The sequence below is a fragment of the Bubalus kerabau genome, chromosome 4, assembly GCF_029407905.1.
Source record: "Bubalus kerabau isolate K-KA32 ecotype Philippines breed swamp buffalo chromosome 4, PCC_UOA_SB_1v2, whole genome shotgun sequence".
NCBI classification, from domain to species: Eukaryota; Metazoa; Chordata; class Mammalia; order Artiodactyla; family Bovidae; genus Bubalus; species Bubalus kerabau.
The window spans coordinates 150,578,933-150,603,237 of record NC_073627.1 but is presented as its reverse complement, the minus strand read 5'-3'; the positions used below and the strand labels follow the sequence as shown (position 1 = coordinate 150,603,237).

The following is a 24,305-nucleotide window of genomic DNA, read 5'->3' as shown; positions in this document are numbered from 1 at the left end:
TATAAACTTTTTACATGCCTAATAACAGATGTTCAAAATATAAGAGGGAAAAATTGACAGACTTGAAAGAGAAAACAGTTGTACTGCAATAGTTGGAAATTTAAATATCCCACCTTCAGCAATGGTTGGGACAGTCAGACAGAAGATAAGGAAATAGAGGACTTGAATGGCACAACAAACCGTCTATATCTAACAGACTTATACAGAACTCTTTGCCCACCAACCAACAGAATATAATTTGTCTCAAGTATACTTGGGACATAGTAGTAGTGAATGCACAGCAATGTTAATTTGTCAATGATGCTGTCTCTGCATTTTAAAATGATCACCAGAAACTGACCCCAAAGAGACATAGATCTTTGAATTTAAAAATTTTAAATGATTGTCTTAAAAATGCTCCATGAGCTTTTTTGCTTAGGTCTGTGGCGCCGGCAGGATGGCCAAGTGTTGAGTCTTCATACTGCTGGGAAGCTCCATGGCCAGCACAGGTAGCACGACAGACAGTCCAAGAAAGCCTATTAGGACCGAAGGCTAGTCCTTTTGGAGGCACTTCTCATGCAAAGGGAATTGTGGCAGAAGAAGTAGGTGTTGAAGCCAGACAGCCAGATTCTGCCATCAGAGAGTGTATAAGGTTTAGCAAATCAAGAATGACAAAATAATCACAGCCTTTTTTGTTTAAATGTTTCTGAGGAAAATGATGAAGTTCTGGTTGCTGGATTTGGTTGCAAAGGTCACGCTGTTGGTGACATTCCTGGAATCTGCTGTAAGGTTGTCAAAGTAGCCAATGTCTCTCTTTTGGTGTTATACAAAAGGCTAAAAGGATCATAAGTTTTGATGGTGAAATCATGATAGTAATAAATTTTCGTATCACCTACCCCAAAAGAAACCTCAGTGAACTAAACAGAATCATAGAGAAGTAATTGAAATCAGGAAAATGATTCATAAACAAAAATCCATTCAAATGATAAAGTTTATATTAGGCATATTTTGCCGAATCTAAAAAATAAAACAAAATCCAACTTTGGTTATTTCATTTTTTTCCAACTATAATAAGCAGTTGAGGTGATTTTCAGCTGAAATGCACAGGATAGCCACCACAATAAAGAATTATCTCACTCCAAATGTCAATAGTGCTGAGGTTGGGAAACTCTGAAGTTCACTGCTGACCAGTTAAAAATCTGAAGAGGATTTGATATGATAAGATCTTTGGTGAAGAAAACTGATGATGGTGTGAAGGTTGGATTATCAAGGGAAAAGGAAGATTCATTGGCAGTGTATTGATTTGCTCTAAGTACTATAATAGAATACTAAACAACAAAAAATTCATTTTCTTATAATTGCGAGTTGCCTGACTAGCTCAGTCAGTAGAGCATAAGACTTACTTTCTCACAATTTTAGAGGCCAGAAGTTGAAGATGAAGGTGCTGATTTCTGGTGAGGCCTTTTTTCCTGGCTTATAGCCAGCTGCCTTTTCTTTGTCCTCTTTATATAGTCAGTCCTGCTATCTCTTCCTCTCTTATAAGAAAGGACACAAGTCTTATTGGATTAGGTGCCCCCCTCACTCCATAACCTAATTTAACTTTAATTTCCTCTGCAAAGGCCCTTTTTCCAGAAACAGTCTTATTGGGAGGTAAGGACTTCAACATCTGGATTTGGGGAGGCACAGTTCAGTCCATAACATTCTGTTCTCTGGGCACCCAGTATCCATTTGAGGTAAAATGCATTCACTCTTTCCCACAGTCCCCAAAGTCTTAACCCATTACAGTATCAATTCCACGTGTAAAGTCTCATCTAAATATCTCCTGAATCATGGTTGACACTTCAGGTATGATTTATCCTGAGGCAAATTCCTCTCTGTCTGTGAACTTCTGAAACCAGACAAGTTATGTACTTATAAAGTAAAATAATGTAATAAGCATAGGATAGATATTCCTGTTCCAAATGAGAGAAATCAGAAAGTAGTGACAGGTCCCAGGCAAGTTCAGATCCTAGCAAAGCAAATGCCATTGGATCTTGAGGCTCTTTAGCTCCTTTCTCTGTTCAACAGGTCCACTGGGATGGCAGTACCATCCCCTTGGGCCCAAGGTGGTGGCCCTGCCCCTGTGGCTATGGGCAGGGGCAGCCTGGCCTACTGAAACTATGCAGGAGGCCCAGCCCTATGAGACACTAGGAGTAGACAGCCTTGACCTCTGGGCCTGTGGTTGTATTGGCAACCAGGCTGACCTCTGCATCACCCTTAGAGTCATACTAACCTTCTCTTGAAGGATGGGCCTTATTTGCAACCATTTCCGTTGTCCAGTCCTATGGAATCCCTGAAACCTAAAAAAAAAAGCCTTCCTTTATTTCATCCTATTTAGCCCTGTTTCATCCTCCCCTTTAGTCCAAACTGTCAGTGTGTCTTCTACTGTAATCATATCAATGTTTTTGGTTTTTGCTGAGATGGCTTTTAATTACCCATGATTAAATCCATGGGTAGTATCGTTATGGAATTTATTTTTTAATCTTACTCTTGGTATCCAGAATACACTTTCTCTCTTTTTTCAGATTGACTAGGCCTAGAGTTTTCTAAATGTTTAGTTTGTCATTCCTTTTTGCTTAACTATTACTTCTACGATTCATCTCTCTCTCTCTCTCTCTCTCTCTCTCATGTCAGTCAGGAGAAACCAGGCTGGACCTTCAGCACTTTGCTTATGAATTTAAATCTACTGTGTTAAATGTCCAAGGCTGTCACTCAGAAGTTCTCTCTCCCACAAAGCACTAGAGCACAATTCAGCTAGGTGGTTTCTGGGTGTTTTTTGCCACTTTCTAATAAGAATTGCTTTCCTTTCGGTTTCCACGTGAGTCTGCACTGAAATCTCCATTAATGTCCATATTCCTCCTACCAATAGTCTCTTCAAGGCAGTCTGGGTTTTTTCTATTATGTGCCTTAAAACTCTCCTGGTCTTTACAGTCCCAATGCCAAAGTCCTTCCACATTTTTACATAGTGTTTGAGTAGTATGCCACTTCATAGTACCAAAATCTGTGTTAGTTTGAGTTTCTCAGAGAAATAGAACTAGTAGGATATGTACATGTAGAGAAGGAGATTTATTATAAGGAACTGGCTTATGGGAATATATAGGCTGGTGAGTATAAAAGCTGCAGTGTGGACTGGCAGACTGGAGACCCAAAGAGAGCCAGTGGTGCAGTTGAAGTCCAAAGCCTGTCTGGTAGAAAATTCCCTCTAACTTTGTTACTCAGTTGCTCAGTCATGTTCGACTCTTTGCAACCCCATGGACTACAGCATGCCAGGCCTCCCTGTCCTTCACCATCTCCCAGAGCTTGCTCTAACTCATGTCCATTGAATCAGCGATGCCATTTAACCATCTTGTCCTCTGTTGCCCTCTTCTTCTCCTGCCTTCAATCTTTGCCAGCATCAGGGTCTTATTCTAATGAGTCGGCTCTTCACATCAAGTGGCTTCAGCTTTAGCATCAGTCCTTCCAATGAATATTCAGGATTGATTTCCTTTAGGATTACTGGTTTGATCTCCTTGCAGTCCAAGGGACTCTCAAGAGTCTTCTCCAACACTACAGTTCAAAAGCATCAGTTCTTTGGCACTCAGCCTTTTTTATAGTCCAACTCTCACATCCATACATGACTACTGGAAAAACCATAGCTTTGACTATACAGACCTTTGTTGGCAATGTCTCTGCTTTGGGAGGTGGATATTTTGTTCTTTTCAGACTTTCAACTGATTGGATGAGGCCTACCCACAGTATGGAGGGCAGTCAGCTTACTCAGAATCTACCAATCTCATCCAACTACACCTGCCAGATTGACACTTAGAATTAATCATCACAGGAGGTAATGATACTAGTCTAGATGAGAGTAAAGAAGGACAACAGGAATAGATTGGGGAGAAAAGTCCATGTGCAAATATGTATAAAAGTAGAGTAGAAAAAAATGTTGGGTGAGGGAGAAAGTACAAGATTTTAAGCTTACATTTTTAGAAAGATGATGGTATTATTAACTGAAAACCCAGAGTATAAAACACTGTTACTGAGAATTATCTCTTAGAAAGTGGATTTGGTTAAACATAGAATCATGTGGGAGATTTTAGGAATCTCTGTTTCTAGGCTGCATCACATACCAATTAAAGCTCTCTAGTTGGTTGTACTTTATATCAAAACATGAGAAGCATTGTTGAGGGGAGCAGAATCCTGGGAAGCTTTTAAAAAAAAATTCTACCTGCCCAACAAAATTCTGAAGCAGATGAGACCAGGTCTCACTGGTTTGTTTCTTTTCTAAGCTGGCCTTGGACGAACAGGCACTTTGATAGCCTGCTACATCATGAAGCATTACAGGATGACAGCAACCGAGACCATTGCTTGGGTCAGAATCTGCAGACCTGGCTCGGTGATTGGACCACAGCAACAATTTTTGATGATGTAAGTGGATGGAAGTGAAAGTGAGTCACTCAGTTGTGTCTGACTCTTTGTGACCATATGGACTGTATAGTCCATGGAATTCTCCAGGCCAGAATACTGGAGTGGGTAGCCTTTCCGTTCTCCAGGGGATCTTCCCAACCCAGGGATTGAATTCAGGTCTTCTGCATTGCAGGCAGATTCTTTACCAGCTGAGCCACAAAAGAAACCCATGAATTCTAGAGTGGGTAGCCTGTCCCATCTCCAGTGGATCTTCCCAACCCAGGAATCGAACTGGGGTCTCCTGCATTGCAGATGAATTCTTTACAAACTGCGCTATCAGTAATTCCTCAGGAATTCATGGGTCTGGAAGGTGATGGGAATTAGAATTTTTCTTAGTCCCTGGTAGCAGCAGTAGGAGAAAGTTGTTGGTATGTTTCTTTCTGGAAGGCTGTATTTTGATATTGTTACTTAAATGCTGTAGGAAACAGGCAAGCCTCTGGATAGAAGGTGACTATTTCCGTCAAAAGTTGAGGGGTCAGGAGAATGGAAAACACAGAGCAGCTGTCTCAAAACTCCTTTTGGCTGTGGATGACATTTCAATCAATGGGGTCGAGAATCAAGACAAGCAAGAACCTGAACTGGTAATCGAACCACCCCCATCACGCTGTTGTCATTGCTTTAAGTGCTGTTGAGAAGGTTTTAGGGCGTGGAGAAAACTGTAGATAAATAAAGCACATTCTGAGGGATTATTGTCACATATTTTTTATACTTACTGCCCTGTATAGGAACTTTTTAGTCAAAATAGTTCAAACAAAGTTATGTGTCCCTAAAACTAAAGTTTATGTTTTGTTTACTCACAAGACACTGGGATAAAAAGAGGTATGTAAAGTAAACTCTTTATATAGACCTAGTGATACCCCGTCTCCCCTATGTTTTCCCATTTCATGATAGCTGATTTAGGAGACCACTTGTTTGCAAATGGGGAACCTTAAAGAACCAAGAGTTTAGGGGGTAGCAATACTAAATATGTTTTGTAGTGGTAAGTAGATTGCAAAATTTAAAGAAAGTGTTTTCAATATTGAAAACCCATTATGCCTCTTCACTGTCAAAATGTTTTATAATAAGAGTGCTATTGGGTTCTTTGTGAAAGTCAGCTTTCAGGTGTCCTGAAATGTGTCCTATAGCTTTATTTTGAAAGCAGCAAGATATTTTAGAGTTCATCAGAAAGTTGAAGTATGAATATATTTGTATGTGTCTGTGTATGATCTGTATGGATAAATATAGCTGCTGTGCTTCACTGCTTTAATAAGTACAGCTTAAGTCATTAGCTCAGTGTTTCTCTACTTATACAGTACAGTGATGATGACGAAATCAGTGGAGTGACACAAGGTGATAGACTTCGGGCCCTGAAAAGCAGAAGACAGTCAAAAACAAACGCTATTCCTCTCACGTGAGTCTGATTTCCTTCATGTGGTTGTTGTTATTTAATTTGTGTATAAGGTCCTTCCTTCATGAGCATTTTTTTCAATACATTTTCTCCATGGTTGCATAACCATTATGCCACCTTGAAACGAGTATCTACTTTATTTACAATCTAAAGGTGTTGCCTAAGAAACTCTTAGGTATCTTTTATTTATCTCTGTCCTCTGTTGTAACCTGTCTAGCTTGTATAGATAGGAAAGCACTATACGGAAAACTATTTCTCTATGGATAATAAGTGTCAACTAAAAATTTTTAGGACTTTGAAACCTAGGAGGCAGAATTTCAAGTAACCCTGAGAGAACTGCTCTGAGGAGGTGATGGGGGTGTGCAGGGAGGCACCAGGATGTATAGGAGTTTACAGCAAAGGGCAGGTAGTCTAAGTGTCAAAAGATCACCATTAATAAAAGAAAGCTAGATATCTAAAGTGAAGGAATTGATGGGAAGATGTATGGGAAGATACAGAAGTCTGGGCCCACTGAAATCATTCCTTTGATCAGCACCTCAGCTGTTCGGGCCCAGTATTCTGTGTTTTCATATCCCAGTCTCCTCAAGGCTCACCATGGGGAGTGGCTGCAGTCTGATGGCTGCTAGATGGCAGGTATTCTTCTCCTTTCTGAGTTCCTTCAGAGCATACCAGCTCACCTTTGGCTGATGGCTGCAATAGCTGATTTCTTTGTTTACTAATATGGTATGCAGTATTCATTTCTCATAACCATTTTACATCCTCAAGAGAGTGACAGAAGATGTAAACTATAGAATGACTGTAGATTTGTCTGTAGTTGTTAAAATTGCAGACTTGTTTAAATTTACTACCATATTGTACATAATTTGTTTTGATATGGTGGAATTTAATTAGTGGTGACATGGTGGCTTAATGTCATGTTATTTTAAGTCAACAATGAATTGATTAAACTATATTTTTATATGAACTTTTTGTTGGAGGAATTCTTTTCAAGTCACAGAAGGAGATTTAAAGTGGAGATAGCAAGTTTTATAGTTATTAGGTTGTCTGTGTGTGTCCTTTTATAGTTCCTCATGTAAGTGTTAGTTGAGATTCAATCTCTAGGAATATCCAGGATTGTTAGAAAGATGGTAAAGTAAAAAACTTGGCCATTGTACTTTTTTCCCAAGATATTCTTTAGGAGATGCTCCCACCTGTGCCATTGGATTCCTTCCTTCTAGTACCTTTCATTGTGGGGTGGGTACCAAATTCTGCAGCACCCCCCGCCCTGCCTTTCTGGTGATGGAGACAGGTTATCTTATTATTCAGTAAGCATCTTGTAATATGGTAAGAAACTATGACACAGTAGTAGGAGTTAGGAGTAGTGTTAGTTGCTCAGTCGTGTCCGACTCTTTGTGACCCCACGGATTGTAGCCCACCAGGCTCCCCTGTCCATAGGATTCTCCAGACAAGAATTCTGGAGTGGATTGCCATTCCCTTCTCCAGAGGATCTTCCTGACCCAGGGATTGAACCCAGGTCTCCTGCATTGCAGGCAGATTCTTTACTGTCTGAGCCAGAGGAGAAAAAAATTTATTTCGAATTGGAGGATAATTGCTTTACAATGTTGTGTTGGTTTCTGCCATATAACAACATGAATCAGCCATAAGTATACATATATCCCTTCCCTCTTCTCCCACCAGCTGCCCCCTCCATCCTACCCTTCTAGGTCATCACAGAGCACCGGGTTGAGCTCCCTGTGTTATACAGCAAATTCCATTAGCCATCTATTTTACACAGGGTAATGTATATGTTTCAATGTACTCTTCTCAATTTTTCCCACTCTCTCCTTCCTTCACTGTGTCCCTAAGTCTGAAGAACAGGCCTCTTTAATTAAAAGTGGTCCTTCATATCTTAGTCCTTAGTATCTTCTCATAATCTTAAATTCCAAAGTTCAGTTCCACCTAAAGGATGTATCATCGTGGGCCACTGCCTTGGGAGATTCTTAAAAGACCCGAAGGGAAGGAATGAGTTTTCCATAATAAAGTGCCATGTGAATGAAAGGCATCAGTGTTGATTATAGGCATTAATTAAGCATTCTCTTTGTTGTTGTGCATGCAGTCAACTAGAATGCTGTAAGAATGGTACATTTTAAATAATTTTTTAAATTCCAAAAGCCATTTTGTTTTTAATTTCAAGTCTTCATTTAAGGTCTTAATGGTTCCTTTTATTTAAAAATAGTATAGTCCCTCCAAATAATCATTCTGAAGCCAGTTTTCTACAGGAGGAAATAGCTAGTGCCCTAGAGCAGTGCTGTTCAAACCTCAGTGTGCTGTTCAAACCTCAGTGTGCGTTTGAGTCTCCTGGGCAGCTTGTTAAAATGCAGATAATGGTCACTGGGTCTGGGATGCTATCTGATTCTGCATTTCTTTCCTGGCAAGCTCCCAGGTGTCAAAGATGCTGCTGGTCCAGGGGCCACAATCACAAGCCCTATAAAATGGATGATTTTGTGGGGTTACTTTTAGTTATGTCCAGGTTTTTTGTTCTGTTTTAAAAAATCTGCAGCATCCGTTTATTTCTCAATAGCTTGTTGCCTTCTGTTCAGAAGTCAAGCTGCGAGTCAGGGGATGGGAATTCTGCTTAGGCAAAGGTTCTTGAGTTTGATAATGCTTAAAGGAAATTTCCTTTAGTAACTCTGCTACCTTGTGAATATGTTTTATAAGAATACAAATCATTCGATGCTGCCTTCTAAAAAAATGAAACTATGAAAGTCTCTTCCATAGATCAAAGGTTTGTGTTAACATAAAAGAAAGCAACGAATGTAGACTAAAATTAGAAATATTGTTGGAAACCAGAAGGTGACACGAGATGCTGTGATATTTATCTTGGTATGTGCAGTTCCCTGAGATGGAACTTGATGGGTGGCTGAATGATAGTAACTAGCAAAAACCCATGGAGAAAATTCCAGCCTTTATGCTATCCATTTGCTTAGTTACACCCCACCTTATCCCAAAAGGTGTAAAAGGCACTGGCCCCTTGTGAAGCACTCTTGGCATATGTTAAACAATCTTTTTTTTTTTTTTTTCTTTTGGCCATGCTTCATGGCTTGTGGGATCTTAATTCCCTGACCAGTGATGGAACCCCAGCCCTCAGCTTTCACTGCTGATTCCCTTTAATTGTATTTATAATCCCTTAAACAATAGAATAATCCCCAAACTGTCCTCTCCCCATGCACACAATTAATACGCTTTTAAGTCACACTTTTAAAGGAAAAAGCAAAATGCTGAAATTCTAAGCTCTTAATAATATGTAAAGGCCCTGGAGAATTTAAGATTAGTCACAGTAGATTTTCCATCCTTCTCCTTCCTTATTCTCTCTGCTTTTTCCGACCCTCTTGACTGTTGCAGTCATCTCTTCTTTGCTCTTCTTTGTAGTTCCTTTGGCCCCAGAAAAGGTCAACTGGAGATTTTTTTCCTTCCAAAGTCTTTGTGTTGTTTTAGAAGTTAAAAGTCCCCTTTTAGAAGTGAAAGTCTCCTGAGCAGAAGCTTGGGTTAAAAATCTGAAATGTTTCTCCCATGTGTCAATGTGGACATGTTATTTTGCTTCACTGTTGGTACTTAGCCAAATGAAAATACTTGTAAGAGGGAAAGTGAGTGAAAAAATAGATAAGTACTGATGATTCTTAGAAGAAAGTTGTATAGTACATCCAGTCATTGATTTCTGTTTCACAAACAGTCAATATTTGGGGAGAATTGAAGTATTAGAAATTATGAAATTAGTGATTTTGTCAGAGAGCTTCTCTGATCCCGACTACCATGAAGACAGGCAATGATGTAGCATGATGATCTTCAAGTGATACCCAAAACGTAATGGCAAGTCTTATTGTCTCTGCTAAAATTGATTCAGTAGATTTTATAACTTCATCCATGCTACCTCTTTCTGCACCATGCTGATGATTTCTGCTAGGTTTGCTAGGGGTAAAGGAAAATGATGCATGAAGAATGGAAGTGCATCCTATGGGAGCAGGTAAAAATACAGATATAGTTATCTTTGAATAATCCCATAGAACCCACTTAACAGTGTAGGTAGATATGCTTCATCATTGGAAAATAATTATCTTGCCATGAGCTTTACTAGAGGAACAAATGAAAATCTAGAATGCAGACACGTGCTGCGTTGTGTCCACTTATATTTAATTGTGCCTCCTATGAGATTGTTGTTAATTATCAGTTCAGGGGTTTGGGTGTTTTTTTTTTTTTTTTTTGGTTGGTTTTGCCTCATTTTTGTCTGTGATTTGGTTTTCTGTGTGGTTATTGTGCTTTTTAAAGAATTTCAATCACATAGCTGTGACTCTTAATTTCTGTATCATACAAATTAAATTAACATGGGGTAGTTATCCAACTAGAGATTGGGTTTAATCTTTTGTTACCAAATAACAAATTTGTTTAAAACTGAAGACAGCTTTCCCCCCCCCCAGCATAAAACAGCAAAGTTTGATCCCTGTTTCCTGCCCCTTTGCATCGCCAGGGTATCTGAAATTCACACGTGGCTTTATTTATTTATTTATTGGCTTCTCAGTTTGAACATCTGTTCTTTCCCCTTTGCCCCTTTCCAGATGTTCCCTAGCTGTGCTGACCTCTGCATTGTGTAGTATTGTCATCTGGTGGATTGTTTGTGACTACATTCTCCCCATCCTGCTGTTCTGTCTCGATGGTCTAAGAGCACAGTAGCCATCAGGACCTTTGACAGATAGCTGCTGTGTAAGTGTCCCATTCCATTTCTCTACTAGTGCTCACCTCTGGTGTCCAGTGTTTTTCTCATGATGCATGTTTTTCTCACTATCAGCTCTTCTAGCTTTGTTTGATTTGCCTTTTTTTTCCAAGGTTCTTATTCTGAATCTTTGCTCTTCCTGGGTTGGTGGTAGGGAAGGAAGTCTTCACTGTTAGTTTCGTACAAGGGACGTTAAAAATAACACACTTTGTTTTTAAAATGCACTTACTCTTAACAGATTTTTTTTGAAACAGCAATTTATGATGACAGTGAAGTAGTTTCTTTTTCCTGTCAAAAATATATAGTTAGTTTGGGATCATTGGGATGGCTTTTCTTTCAATCAGTTGTCTGTACAACTTTCCTCTGGTTTTCTTGAGTAGATATCTTTAATATAGTCTTTCTAATCTAGCAAAAAGAATTTTCCCACTGGTTTTCTGCTGTTAGCAAAGGTGATTTTGTAGCCGTGAGGTCTCATGAGCATTGCATCCTTTTTCACCTCTGATTCTGCCATTGTACACAGTGCTCTCTCAGCAAGCCCAGTCTTCTATCTTAAGGAAGCAAAATTTTCTCCTCTGCCTTGTTTCACTTCCTCCTCTTTAGGGCATACAGTTAAGTATGGTTTTCAGCACTTGGTGCTGAAGAAAAGTGGGAAAGCACAGAAGACTGGAGTCTCTTGTCTGTGTGTTTCCATATGACAATTACTGTACTCCTTGCGCTCCCACTGTCCTCCGTTCCCACAAGTAATCAGAATGTTCTTACTAGACTAGTCGAGGCACAATCTGTCTTCTCCTAATACTCTTTGTTATTAAATGAATACCTTAACAGTGGAGAGACTCCTTTTCTGTAGAAGAATGTGGCAAGAAGCTTACTTGAGAACATCATGTAGTTAAGAGCAAGAGCACAGAGGAGGAGGATGTGTCTTGTGAAACTGTGGTTCCCCGCTACCCTCTTACATCCAGGCTACATTCTTTTTTCTCTGAATTTTTTCTTTAGCTCAAATTTTAAGAATTTCTTGTCCTGTTCTGACTTGGACTTGGGAGTTATAAAGGAATACAAAAGTGCCTTCTAGGATCTCCTCCAAAGTATAATTCCATTGCAACCAACTCCAGTTCTTTGTGCTTTCACTGAATGTCTTCAAATGGCTAGAAAAGATTTAAAAATCTAGCAGATGCTTTTCTTTTCAAATTTAAGGAAAATCTGCTTAACATGTTCCTATTTATGATATTTTAAAAATATCTTATTGGTATAGACTTACTATTTGCTTGCTTGCTATGTCTTTTCAGTTGTGTCTGACTCTTTGCAACCCTGTAGACTATAGCCTGCCAGGCTCCTCTGTCCATGGGACTTGGGGTTGCAATTTCCTCCTCCAGGGGATCTTCCCAACCCAGGGATTGAACCCACTTCTCTTACATCTCCTGCATTGGCAGGCAGGTTCTTTACCACTAGCACCACCTGGGAAGCCCAAGCTTATTATTACATATGCTGTATTTCTGATAAAAATTATCCCTTTACAATGTTTTGTTTTGTTCCTTTACTTCTCTTATTGATCTTAGATTTCACACATTCTGACTCAGGAACATCATGCACTGCATAGATTTATTCTTCTCAAACTATTCTGAGTGGCCGTTAGAACAGGTGGAGTCATTGCTAATAATATTTAGGCATGTCATGCTTATATTATTTTTTGCAAGGTATGTTTAAAAATGGTCTCTGTCAGGCTCTTTTTGGTATTCTGTACCAGGACATAACATTTTTTGTTATTACTGACATTTGCCACTGTGTTTCTAGACCCAAATCAGAGTATTTACTTTAGCCTGCTCTGATTAATTTTCAATTTATGGAAACCAAAAGGTTTCAACAGTAACAGCGATGTAAACACGTATAATCCGTGTAATTGTCTTTTGAGGCAACGACTCCAGGACACTGCTGTCGACGTTTGCCGCTGTTGGCTGACGGTGTAGCATTCATTGCCTGATAGGTTGTTGCCTGGCATGCCTGGAGAGCGCGCCTATAATGGCGCTTCACGTGCTGCAAAGGACCTCGTAGACAGTGGGAAGGGGACCTCTGCATGTTTCAGGGCCTCAGGCGCATCATTTTGAAGGCTCTTTTTGTATCGCTGGTGGCCAGCCAGTGTAAATAGTGCATGGTTGCATGATGGAGCCTCTTGGAATGAACATTTATTTCAGAGCACTTTATGACTTGATTGATTAGAGACCTGGCTTTTCAAATTTTTTTGCTTTGCCTCAAGTTGCAGATATTTTTGTATCCAAAATCTGAAAATACTGGCCCTCAAAAGATATTGCAGAGAAGAAAAGGAATTCTATATGGGCAGGAGATAGAAAGTAGGACTGAGGGTTCTGTCAGGAAAAGATGGAAAGGAGAAATGACACGTGCTGAATGTTGTCCTGCAAAGCTGTGCGGTTGGCTTGGTGTGCAAGGTGGGAGGTACTGAGTTCCCGCATCCCCATGGCAGAGTAAACACTGCACCCTTGTTGGCTAGCTTAACCCACCGTAGGGTGTTATTTGTAAGATAAGTAATATCTAAGTTTAGTTGCTGTGTTTTCTTCCCACTTTATTGATATATAACCTATAGATGAAATAACTAGTCTGTTTTTAATGCAAATAACTGGTGACCTGAATCTTATTGATGAGATTACTGCATTCCAAATTTCTGTCATGCTCTTATTTTCAAAATTGCACATAAATTATCAGCTACTAATATTACTTCACATGAATTGTTCTCACTAATTTTAAGTGAGAAGTAAATAATTTTAAAAAGATGTTTCCTATCAGCTTAAAATATGAGTTAGCAGTAATTTCTTGTTTGAATAATATTTAAATATAATAGTTAATTTTAGAAATCAGGAGGTAAATTTCCTCAGCAGGCAGTGTATTGGCTCTTGTTTTTTTTCCCTGATTTTACAGTGTAATAGTTGATACTTTTGACCATAAGTAGCCTCACATTATTTGAAAAGTAGATGTAGTATTTCAGAAAAGCCAACAAGAGTCTCATTTTCTCCATTTATAAAAAATGGAGATAAAAACCATGAGCCCTGTTAAGTGGGCGAGAGGCTTCAGAACAGCAGTGGCAGCATGAAGCACTGGGCCTGGGCTTCAGTAATAGTAATGGAATTGTTGTTTTGTTTTTCTCTATGAAAAATTCTAGATTCACAGCCTTAGCAGAGACCACTAAATATCTTCTCCTCACTTTATAAAATGAAAAAGAATTTAAAAATAACTCCTTGTTTTCAATGATAGAATTTATATGCCAGAGCGGTTGGTGCCCTTTTTGATCATGTAACTATGTCAGCATATACATTTTCTGTTTTGTTAAAACAGTCAACATATAGGATGATAAAAGTCTATTAGAAACCCTGAATCAAGTGTTGACTCGCTTACCCGGGATCAGTTTCCTTCAGTGATATTGAAGGCCTCATTCATAAGGCTTTCAGAAATGCTTCTCATTTAAAGAGAAACAGCTTGGCTAGCAGTCCCCCACTCTCAGCTCTCCCTTCCTCTCCCCCAAATGGCTTGAAAACCACTGACCTCCAGACTTCTGCTCTAGTGCAATACAACCCCATTGTTTTTTCAGTGATGAGAAGTTAGCATTTTACTAAATGCTAATTGTTCTATGGTTTGAGTAATACTAAAATTATAAGAATTTACTACATTTTAAGGACCTGGCTTTGGTTATTAACTATTGTGGTGTTAACACAGGCATAGGAGGTAGGACCGGCTAGTTAGTTGTAAAGTTTTCTTGTTACACAGGAGCTGGGTTCTCAGAAGTTGTTGTTGGCTATCTCACCTGTATGTTTGGATATGAGAGGATAAAACTTTTTATAGTGTTTTCTCTCACAGATAAATAAAAGTTGACTATGTATACATGTGTATGTATGAAGTTCTGTGTTTTAGTCATTATCTCTTGAAGAAAACAATTGCTTGTAAAATTTTTTGGTGTTTTCTGCTGTTGTCCCTATGACAGTTCCATGGGGAAATTTAAAACACCCTGTACTTTTGAGCAGGTATTCTATGTGGGCTTTATCTGAGGGGTTCTTTCTGATTTGTTCATTTGCCTCCTGGGCAGTCTACTCCCATAGGTATCAGTTCCTTGAGATGTCTAGAGTCTAATTAAATAAAGTTTCACAAAATTAAAACAATTTCATTTTAATGGTAGTTGATGACTTTGTAGGTAGTTGTAATCCAGATTTTTAAAAATTGCTTTGAACATCTTTTTAAAATTTGAAATGTTATAAAAAACATGAGTTTGACTTGAGTTTGATTCAAGTTGACTTGAGTTCTGTTGCTTGTTCTTCCATCTTTGAAGAGTGAATACTGTGTATATATTTATGTTCATAGTCTTTAGAATTAGGGTTTTAAAATGATTTCTTGTTTCATGACTAGAATTCTGAGAATCTGATTTTACTTTGGGGCACAGAAATTTGTCTTTCTGATTGATTTATTTGGTGTGGGAATTGCTTGACATGCCGGGTGATTAATTTTCCAAAAGCAAAGTTTTCTGGTTATCTTCGTGTAAACCTTCATAGGGAAATGAGATGCTTTATTTCAAAAGACCTTGATGTAAGAGTGTGTTTCAGATTTTTTTTTTTTGACAAATGTGTTTATGGAAAATTCTATCAGTCCTCAAGAAAGTAATTTGCACTAAAGTGCAAAAATGCCCTCCTCTGTCAAGTATTTGCAAATTGTTTCAGTGAATATAATGTTATTTTTTTCCAACTATTTTCAGAGTAATTCTTCAGTCCAGTGTTCAGAGCTGTAAAACATCTGAACCTAACATTTCTGGCAGTGCAGGCATTACTAAAAGAACCACCAGATCTGCTTCAAGAAAAAGCAGTTTTAAAAGGTGAGAAAAGAACCCTACTCTTCTGAAGTGTTTCATATATTGGCTTTCCAGTTTAATCTTCTGGAAATAGAAATGAAAACAGGAGAAAGCAAAGTCCCAGTGATGGGAAATTAATCAAAAATGTTTGACTTGTTCATCATCTGAGAAAATCTGGACCATTTTAATTTAGGGTTATGTTTTGTTTTTCAGAGGTCATTCTTAACATTGGAAATGTGGTCTCTGGGTCATAATACGGGAAAGTTGAGAATGTTGTGTGTACTTCTGAGTTCTTAAATTGAGAACTTCCAAAGCTCTCTCTGTCAGGACTTGGAGGAAATCTTTCTGTCTGTATATCAGATTCATCATAATTGTTGGAGAATTAGTTGCACATAAGTGGTGGAAAAATGAGAACTCTTGAGAGTTTGGGAACCTTCTTTACCTAGTAACTGTCCTCTTGGTCACGGTCTACCCCCAGAGGGGCAGCTCTTTCCCTTTCTGGCCTCGCATCTTGCACTTCCTTCATTTGTATACACTCTGACAAGAAAATGGACATGTTTTGTGACCAAATCCATCACTCACCATTGTTTTTGTATGTTTATCATGATCTGAGACATTTCATTTTTAACATATTCCAAAATCAGATCCCCTTTTAGGAGAGAGCCGATTGCCCATTTGCCATCATCTCAGGATGGATAGGCAGGCACCTTTTTTGTGTTTATGTATCTGCCCATGAGGCACGACAGTGTTGTCTTACAGAGATCCCAAGCGACCTAAGAAAATCTGCACCAGACTAGAATGTTCTTCACGGTTTTCCTTGCTATTTTTTAACTTCTCTGCTCTCAGACCTTTGAGGCTTTGGGCCTGCCGCAACCTTCAGCGCTGAGGTGGTTTCTGGTGCAGGCCCGCGGCAGCCCGTGTCCTAAGGGACTTGCTAACAATCGAAGAGCTCGGTGTGTTTTGCTGTTTTAAGGAATTGTTCAGTTCTGCCACTGTTTCTCTTTGCAGATTCTTTTGTACAGTTTTTACTACAAACTTTTATTTAGCTAAGAATGTGATAGTACCTCCAAACAAGTATTAATTGGGCATTGATTCATGATTGTAGGGTTTAAAACTTTTCATTAGGGAAGGTATCAAATACTCTTTAATTCCACTGAGAAGAATATTAGAGAAATGCTGACAAAAAAGTCAAGAGTTTAGGTACATTATAACATAATACTAGAATTTTTTTATAACAGTAAGAAATAGGAAATGATTGATGAATTCTGCCAAATGAATTGAGAGTCATGTTTTCAAAGAAAAGTTAATGACCTGGGTTAACTGCTTATGGAGCAGTAAGTGAAAAGGGCTACACATAAAACTTATGAAATACTGCTTTAATTTTACAAATGTAAAATGTGTTTTATATATGTGTAAAAGTGTATAGGTATATAAATATCAGCATAAATATTTGTGTGTGTGTGTGTGTGTGTGTGTGTTAGTCATTCACTTGTGTCCGACTCTTTGGGACCCCGTAGACTGTAGCCCACCAAGTTCCTTTGTCCATGGAATTCTCCAGACAAGAATACTGGAGTGGGTAGCTATTTTCTTCTCCAAGATAAAAGGAAAATATGCTTATAATACCAGTTCTTCTGGTTGGTAGAACAGTTGGGGTCTTTTTTTCTTATCATTTTCTTTTTTTCTAACTTTGCTACAATAAATGAGGAGAAATGGGAGTTTTTTAACTTTGACACTTTTATGTAAATTATTAAAAATTTAAGTAAAAGGCCTGCTGCTGTTGATAGTTAGACATATTTTGAATGGACATATTCTTTTCAGACTTCCATCACAGCCAGGTGTGTTTTGCACATTTAATTCTGCTTTCTACTTTCCCGGATGGTGCTCTCCAGGTTTCGGATGAGATGACTAGAGTCCCGAAGCCGGGGCTGCACATGCCGGGCCACACCACACTCCTCTTAGGGTGTGGCCGGATGGCAGTTTTTCCATCTAGGTCTTGTCTAGTGATCTAAACTTGTGCTTTTCAGCAGAGGTGGTTCCTGATTGCGGGGAGCATCTGCCTGAGGTCCCTGGACTTGTTGCATTGAGGACTCTAAAGTAGAGCTCAGACTGAATAGTTTTAGTATTAAAATGGCCCAAGCAGTTTTCAGGCAATTGGGATAGTGCCGAAAACCAAAGACTTCTTTTAAATTCTGAAATGGACTTTGAGCAATTTGGAGGGGCATAGAAGTAAAACAGCAGGAGTCAGCTGGGTTTCATAGTGCTTTTAACCATGCCCTCCCTCCATGCCAGATCTCCTTTGCCTCTGTCCTGGCTTTGGCCTGTTTTGACATCACCTTAACTGTGACCACTTGCAGCTCACAAGAGAAAGGCAAATGCGTTATATACAGTCCCACTCCTGCTTCTAGGAAATAATGGGCGTCAGGCACCCAAGCTGTAGCCTGGATTTTTATCCTATAGGATAGTACTCATTTTTGGTCGGAGGATAACTGATTCAGGACAAAATAATACGAGCTATTAATTAACTAATTTTAAAGTATGGAATAGAAATCTTTTCTTGGAACAGCAGTACACACATATATACACGTATAAAATAGTGCCCCATCTCCGTGTGCATTAATCAACACTTGGAGGCACAGGCTGACAGTCTGCTGTCACCCGTCTGCGAGGTCGTCTCTCTTGCAGGTTGATGATGTGTCTGTGTCTCCTCATCTCTATTGGGCCACAGAACTTGACCTTTCATCTCTGTGTTCTGTTCTACTCTTAGAGGCTTCCAGGATGAACACGTCACCCAAAGTCACTTTCTGTTGATTTGGCTCTTTTGATTTTTGGCAGTGTATTGAGAGGCTGTACCTCTTTGAAGAACTTTTGCACAAACACGCTAAAAAAGTAGTCATTTGAAGACTGAAAAAATCATTATGAATGTTGTCATAAATATTTGTTGTTGGGAAGAATTGCCACCATGTGTCTCTCATGGCAGGTGATTGTTCTCCCATGTACCCATTGAACACTAGCCACATCTAACCTTAAATCATGAGTGTTAAGCTCTGCTCTGGCACAACCATGACAGTTCAGGCATGGAAACACTGGAGTGTCTGGTGGCAGATGGGATGCTGAAGGGAGTCTGTGTGGCACTTTCCTCATCCCCTTTCTTAAGTCCAGAGAAGTAATTAATGGACTTCTATACACCCCACTTCCTGTTAGAGCTAGAAACCAATTTTAATGTCTCTCTTTTAATAATTGCTAAATCCACTGAAGAACCAGTTAAATAGAATTGGCCTGCTTTTCAGTGTTCTCGTATGGACTGTCTGAAAAGTTCTTTTAGAATGAGTCTCAAACATTTCATCATCAAGCCTCTGATTGAGAACCTTTAGCCAGCTCATTTGATGTCATTCAGTTTGGTTCATGTCTTTACACAGCTCACCCCTTGAGTCCATGTTTCTGTAAGCTTATGTTGTTTCTTTGGTCTATCTTTTGTTCATTTCCTTTTTAAAAGAGATCATAGCTTCATTTGTTTTCTAAGAAAATTGTCATGTACAAGTGCCTTTTTTATTCTAAGTTGCATCATTGGGAACCATCACTTTCTGCTTATTTTTTGTGCCTAATGATATTTTGGAGGAAGATAAATACTCAGACTCTTTCCTCAGCCCCTGAAACCATGAGTCTCTTCACAGGCCTTTCAGTTGGGAGTAGCTGCATTTCAGACTTCGGCTTTTTAAGTCTTCTCATTTGTGAAGTTTACCATCATCGTACCTTTCAATGCTTCTTGTCCTTAGAGTCTCAGATCTCGGTGTCTATTCCATCACCTCTGGGCTTTAATTTTTTGTTACTGCCATTATCTTTAAAAACTGTATCACTGTAGGAGCCCCAGAATGTTGTATCTAAATATTCTTTCCTGCTGGTTACCTCTGTTCTTTTAAATTATTAATCTTCCTTTGAAATTTCAGATGTCTTCCCACTTGGCTTCCCAAACTGACCTGGACCTTTATACTCAGTACTCTCTTGGGGTCTCGGAAAACTAAGTGATTGATTCAGATGAGCTGCTCTGATAGAACCTCATCATCATCTAAGTGAGGGTCACCTCCAGATGGGAATTGGTTTCTCTCTCTTCTTTTGCTTCAGTTGTCCTCTGAAAGTCGCTGTTTAGTTGAAAGTTACAGTGATATCTTGGGGAAGGAAAGAAGGGAGGTAGGAGGAAGATCAACGTAGATCAGTTGACCCACATACAGAAAAGGGTCGGCGGCTGTCCCCTTGCAGCTGTGCGGCAGTGTGGAGCAAGGCGGGAGCAGGTGCGGGGTGCCGGCTGCACTCTGCTAAACTGGAAACGGCTTGCAGTGCCCCGGCTTTTTCTGTAACCACATTCTGCCTTTGGAAATAATCAAGTAACGCTTCTTTATCTTTTCGTTCTTTCCCACTTTTCCCACAGCCTGATTCCTCAGAGAGAAAGAAGGAAAAGGAATGCTTTGCAACAAATGCCCTTAATGGCATTATGGTACTCTCATTGCTCGGCTGCTTTTGCCCTCCCTTCTTTTTTTATTGTTGTTTATTGTTTTTTAATTTTTTGCAGAACTGAAACTTTTTCTGCTCTGCCTTTTCTCTCCTGTTTGTCTTTACTTTATGGTTGATATTGTACTGTCTTTTCCAAAGTATGTCATTAAAGAATTATACAAGTGTATACTTTTTAGCATGTCAATATTTTTATTATGTTGCCTTCCTTGTCTTTGATAACTACGTATGGGACACTTAAAAGCCTTCATGGTAAAATCCTTTTTTTTTTCCCCTGTAGTCCCTCCATTTCAAGGACTAAAACAGTCTTGCGTTAAGTAAAAACCTGTGACCAGAACTGAAGGAAGACTCTAGGAACAGAAAACTACAACAGGACTTTAGCACAATTTATTTGGGAAAAAAAAAAAAATTGCAAAAGCCTTAGCTGCTTTCCACCTAACAAGTTTATTCAATGAAGAAAATGTCCACTGGAATTTAAATAACTACATGAGCTTGGGTGCAAGTGAATGACTTGAAGAGGGCCCAACTCTCCTATAAAAATGTCTTGAACACAAAAAGCTGTTGTAAATTAGTCTCAGGTGTAAATATCAAAGCCCTCTGTTATCAGGAGAGCTGACTAGTCTGTGTGGTGCACGTATGTCCCTGTGATGGCAATCATTTTAGCTGCTGGCCTTCAGAAGAATTGAAGATCTGATGGAGGTTTTTTACTTATTTATTTGCTGTTCACCCTGTGTCAAAATTTATAAAGATAAAACAAGCATTACTGAAATGGTACTTTCTGTGATTTGATACTATTTGGTTTAATCATCTTCACTTTAATATTTGTAATACTGTTGTAATGTTAACTCTGTTAAGTACCCAAGCTGCTTGTCTTCCACCAAAGAGTGCTTTATTAACAAGAATCTGTGAAAACCACATTTAAAGACTGTTGCATGTTGTAATACAAAGTGGTACTTTGGTAACCTAAACCTATCAAGAGAATGTTAGTAGTAGCTTTAGAAGACTCAGGAAGAGAGACTAGCTTCAGAGTTGGAAAATTGTAAGTCGTTCTTTTCTGTGTCACTTTGAGTCTGAAGAATGTCAAGGCTGCCCACTATTTGGTTACCCAGTCGTACAAATTAAAATCATACTTCCACGCAGGAAAAACCCCCGCACTGTTGGTGTTTCCCCTGGAAACAGTGATCCCAAATAATGACGACTTTTTTAAAAAGTTATTTTGTTAGGGTTTTTCTCTGTAGCATTGTGAATTTTTGTTGTTGTTATGTTAATGGCCTCAGGCCTTTTGGTTTCACTCATGGTTATTTGCATCTAGATTTCCTTATTTGTAAATAAGAAACTCACTGTTGCCTTCGGTTAGGGAATACAACTAATAATAACTCTTTGCAGAGTGCCTTCTCCCCTCAATCCCACAGAAACACAACAGTCTGTAATGTAAAGCAATCACAAAACAATTTATTTGCTGCTAAAAAGAAACAGGGCCCAAATAAAAGAATATTTATAATCACCTTGGTTACTTCCATAAGTGAATGATTTAGTTATTGTTAACCAGTGTTTGGCTATCCTAGTTTAGAGAATGACGAGATATATTGAAAGGCAAAATGCCTTCACATTCTTTACCAGATGAATGCATCAGGTCAGTAGGCAATTCCATTTTTAAAAAGCTGCCTTTTTAATATAGTTACAAAGAATAATGAGTGGTTGGAATAAGCAGATTAAAGTCTGTTTAATGTAAAAAGTAATTAGAAGACTGTGGATCTCTTATGGTATCTACTGTCTTGGAGTAAATTAGAAGTTTGCCTAGTTTTGAGGGGAGATGGAAGATGCCATTGTTTTGATCAAACAAGCAGCTCCTCCTCATTGGGCACCATGTGGTAGGCTGTGCCAGGTTCTAAACATCAGGACCAGACCTCAGAAAAATGGTGGTGTTCTATCCCTGAAAGTTCATAAATACAAAGACCCACTTAGCTGAGGAAAGACAGCTCTTGATGAAGCTTTGAGTGGGAAAAGAAACCTTCTGTTGGCTGTGTTGTTCTGGGAGATACTAAATAATCAAGCTGTGCCCAGGTATAAAACACTGAATTCTCAGGGCAACCCTTCTTCCCTTTATACCTTTAAAGGCCATTTCCTACATAACTGATCCCAGCAGTTATGAAAAGCAAACTTCCTTCTGAACCGTTCTTGCTGATCGGAACAAGTAAATGCTGTCTCCCTCACAGTGGATAAGCCATCTTATGTTTTGGCCAAGAGTGAAAAATTTGGGCTTCAATGTACTTTTTGTTTTACAAATTGCCTTTTTGTGTGGCTGCTCAAGTTTTCCAGCTAGAGTTGCTATCACTGTGGTTCTTTCTAAAAATCCTTGTTTTTGACAGGCTCACTGAAAGTAGTCGTAGCAAACTAGTGATTTGTTAAGAAACATTCCTTGGAACACACAACTTGGGATAGTGCTTCAGATGGATGGTATAGCACGTTGTTAAGGGGGATATTGAGAATCTTGGAAGTCTCTGGGTCTGACTGATGGAAAGTTCTTCCTGCTGTGAATAAAAGACTCTTCCTCCTGTCCCCAGCTGAAACTTCAGCACACCCAAGAATCTTCTCAGAATCTCATTTTTAATTTGTTGTATAAGATCTTGGTATGGAATATGAAATATGGCATGTCAGATATGGAGAGATTTCTTTAACTTGAAAGCCTTAAACAGCTTTGAAAATACACCAAGAGAGTTTCCATTGGGATAAAAATTAGAAATGAGTATTTTTAGGTGCCCTTGAAGCTTTCTGGGGACTCAAATCATTAACAGTCAGGGACAGCCCAAAAGATGAGTGTCTGCCAAACTGGATACCTAGATGTGTGAACAGACTTCCATTTTGTAATCCTAAAGAAAAACTAGAAATCCCTCTAACCTGTGAATGAAGAGGGATAGATCCTGAGCAGTGCCTCAATAAAACAAGTAGCCTTACTTGTCAAAATGTAGCTGCATCTTGTGGCACACTGCTCTTCTGGTCTCCAGAATTTTTCTGTTCTAAACTTGATTCTCTTAGCCTGTCCCCCACCCGCTTGCTTCCCTACCCTCTTCCGCCTCTCACAGGGGTGATTTCTACCTCTTGGGCCCAGACAAGATCTAAACGAGTTCCCAGGTGTTCTCATGAGGTGATGTGTCTGCCCTTGGAGTGTGAGATGCTTCGGTGAGCTGTTCGGACCATCAGGCGTTCTGGGCCGCGTTATGCAAAGAGCTCCGGGAGCCTTTCCTTTGCTTGACAAATGAGCGCTGCGCTCCTTGGATGTCTGTCAGAAAGTAGCATAGTTGCTTCTCTTCATACATTTTTTAAACTAGTAACTGCATTTTGGAAAGCAAAAGCAACCTTAAAAGTCTGTTTTAATTCTGCAATAGTTTTCTCCCCTCGAAACTGTTCTGTGAGTCTAGCTGCTGCTCTTTCTTTTCTCCTAAATCTGAGTATTCTCCATGTCCCTATGCGGAAATACTACAGATGTGTTTAATCAACTGGACAGTCCACCTATACTGTGTAGGAAATTACCTCCTTAGTTGCCCAGTAGAATTAACTGTCAGCACATATGTTCATCTGATTATATTACTGCATTTTTATATCAATGATTTGCAGATTTTTATCTAACCTGCACTCATGTATAGATTATTAAAAGTTTTAAAATGTAACTGATTAATCAATATTTGATCAATCATTGTCTTGATTTTTTTAAGTAAAATGTATATTTCTAATCATATTTTATAAAGCTGAGAGAACTGGTTGAATGAATGTTTATTTTCCTGAAGGTATTTTTAAGATAAAGCTTCATAATGGCCTGTAAACTTTGCATATCTATGTAGTTTGATACATATTGTCATATTTGTGTATTGTAACCGGTTTTATACAAAATGTTGAATAATGGAAGTTGTATAATTATAATCGTATCATTAAAAGTATTAACCAAAGAGCCTTTTGAATTTTTTACTCACTTATCATTCTGAATCATGGTAAGCTGTGGTTAAAGTGTAAAGTGGATATAACCCTCTGCAGTATTAGTTTGCTAGGATGTGGTCTGGGCAGCTTAACAGAAATTTACTTTGTTACAGTTCTAGAGGTTAGAAATCCCAGGGTCAGGGTGTTGTTAGCTGGGTGGTTTCTCTTCCTCTCTTCTGATGCCTCTCTCGGTGTCCTCTAATCCCTGGTGCCCCTCTGTCTGTCCCCCATTTCTTATCATATGAATCAGGTTGGATTAGGGTCTGTCTTAATGGCCTCATTTTAACTTCATTACCTCTCTAAAGGCACTGTCCCCAGATACAGTTCCATTCTGAGGTATTGGTGGAAGGACTTCAACTTAAGAATTTGGGGGGTATACTGTTTAGTCTGTAATATCT

General features: G+C 39.0%; 1 protein-coding gene across 19 annotated transcripts in view; it reads left to right on the top strand.

Annotated features, from left to right (window-relative positions):
• The window catches only part of CDC14B (cell division cycle 14B), a 128,189-nt gene extending 104,307 nt beyond the window's left edge, over positions 1-23,882 (top strand). For 5 of the 19 annotated variants that reach the window (XM_055579029.1, XM_055579026.1, XM_055579027.1 and 2 more), the window contains 5 exons: positions 4,287-4,425; positions 4,886-5,045; positions 5,757-5,854; positions 15,340-15,456; positions 19,856-20,183. In XM_055579029.1, coding sequence (XP_055435004.1) covers positions 4,287-4,425; positions 4,886-5,045; positions 5,757-5,854; positions 15,340-15,456; positions 19,856-20,054 — 713 coding nt within the window. In that variant the 3' untranslated portion in view covers positions 20,055-20,183. Of the gene's footprint in view, positions 1-4,286; positions 4,426-4,885; positions 5,046-5,756; positions 5,855-10,440; positions 10,586-15,339; positions 15,457-19,855; positions 20,188-20,215 lie in introns of those variants that run through there. The other 14 variants (XM_055579020.1, XM_055579023.1, XM_055579021.1 and 11 more) reach the window with 12 other exon arrangements.
• Positions 23,883-24,305: the final 423 nt, after the last annotated feature.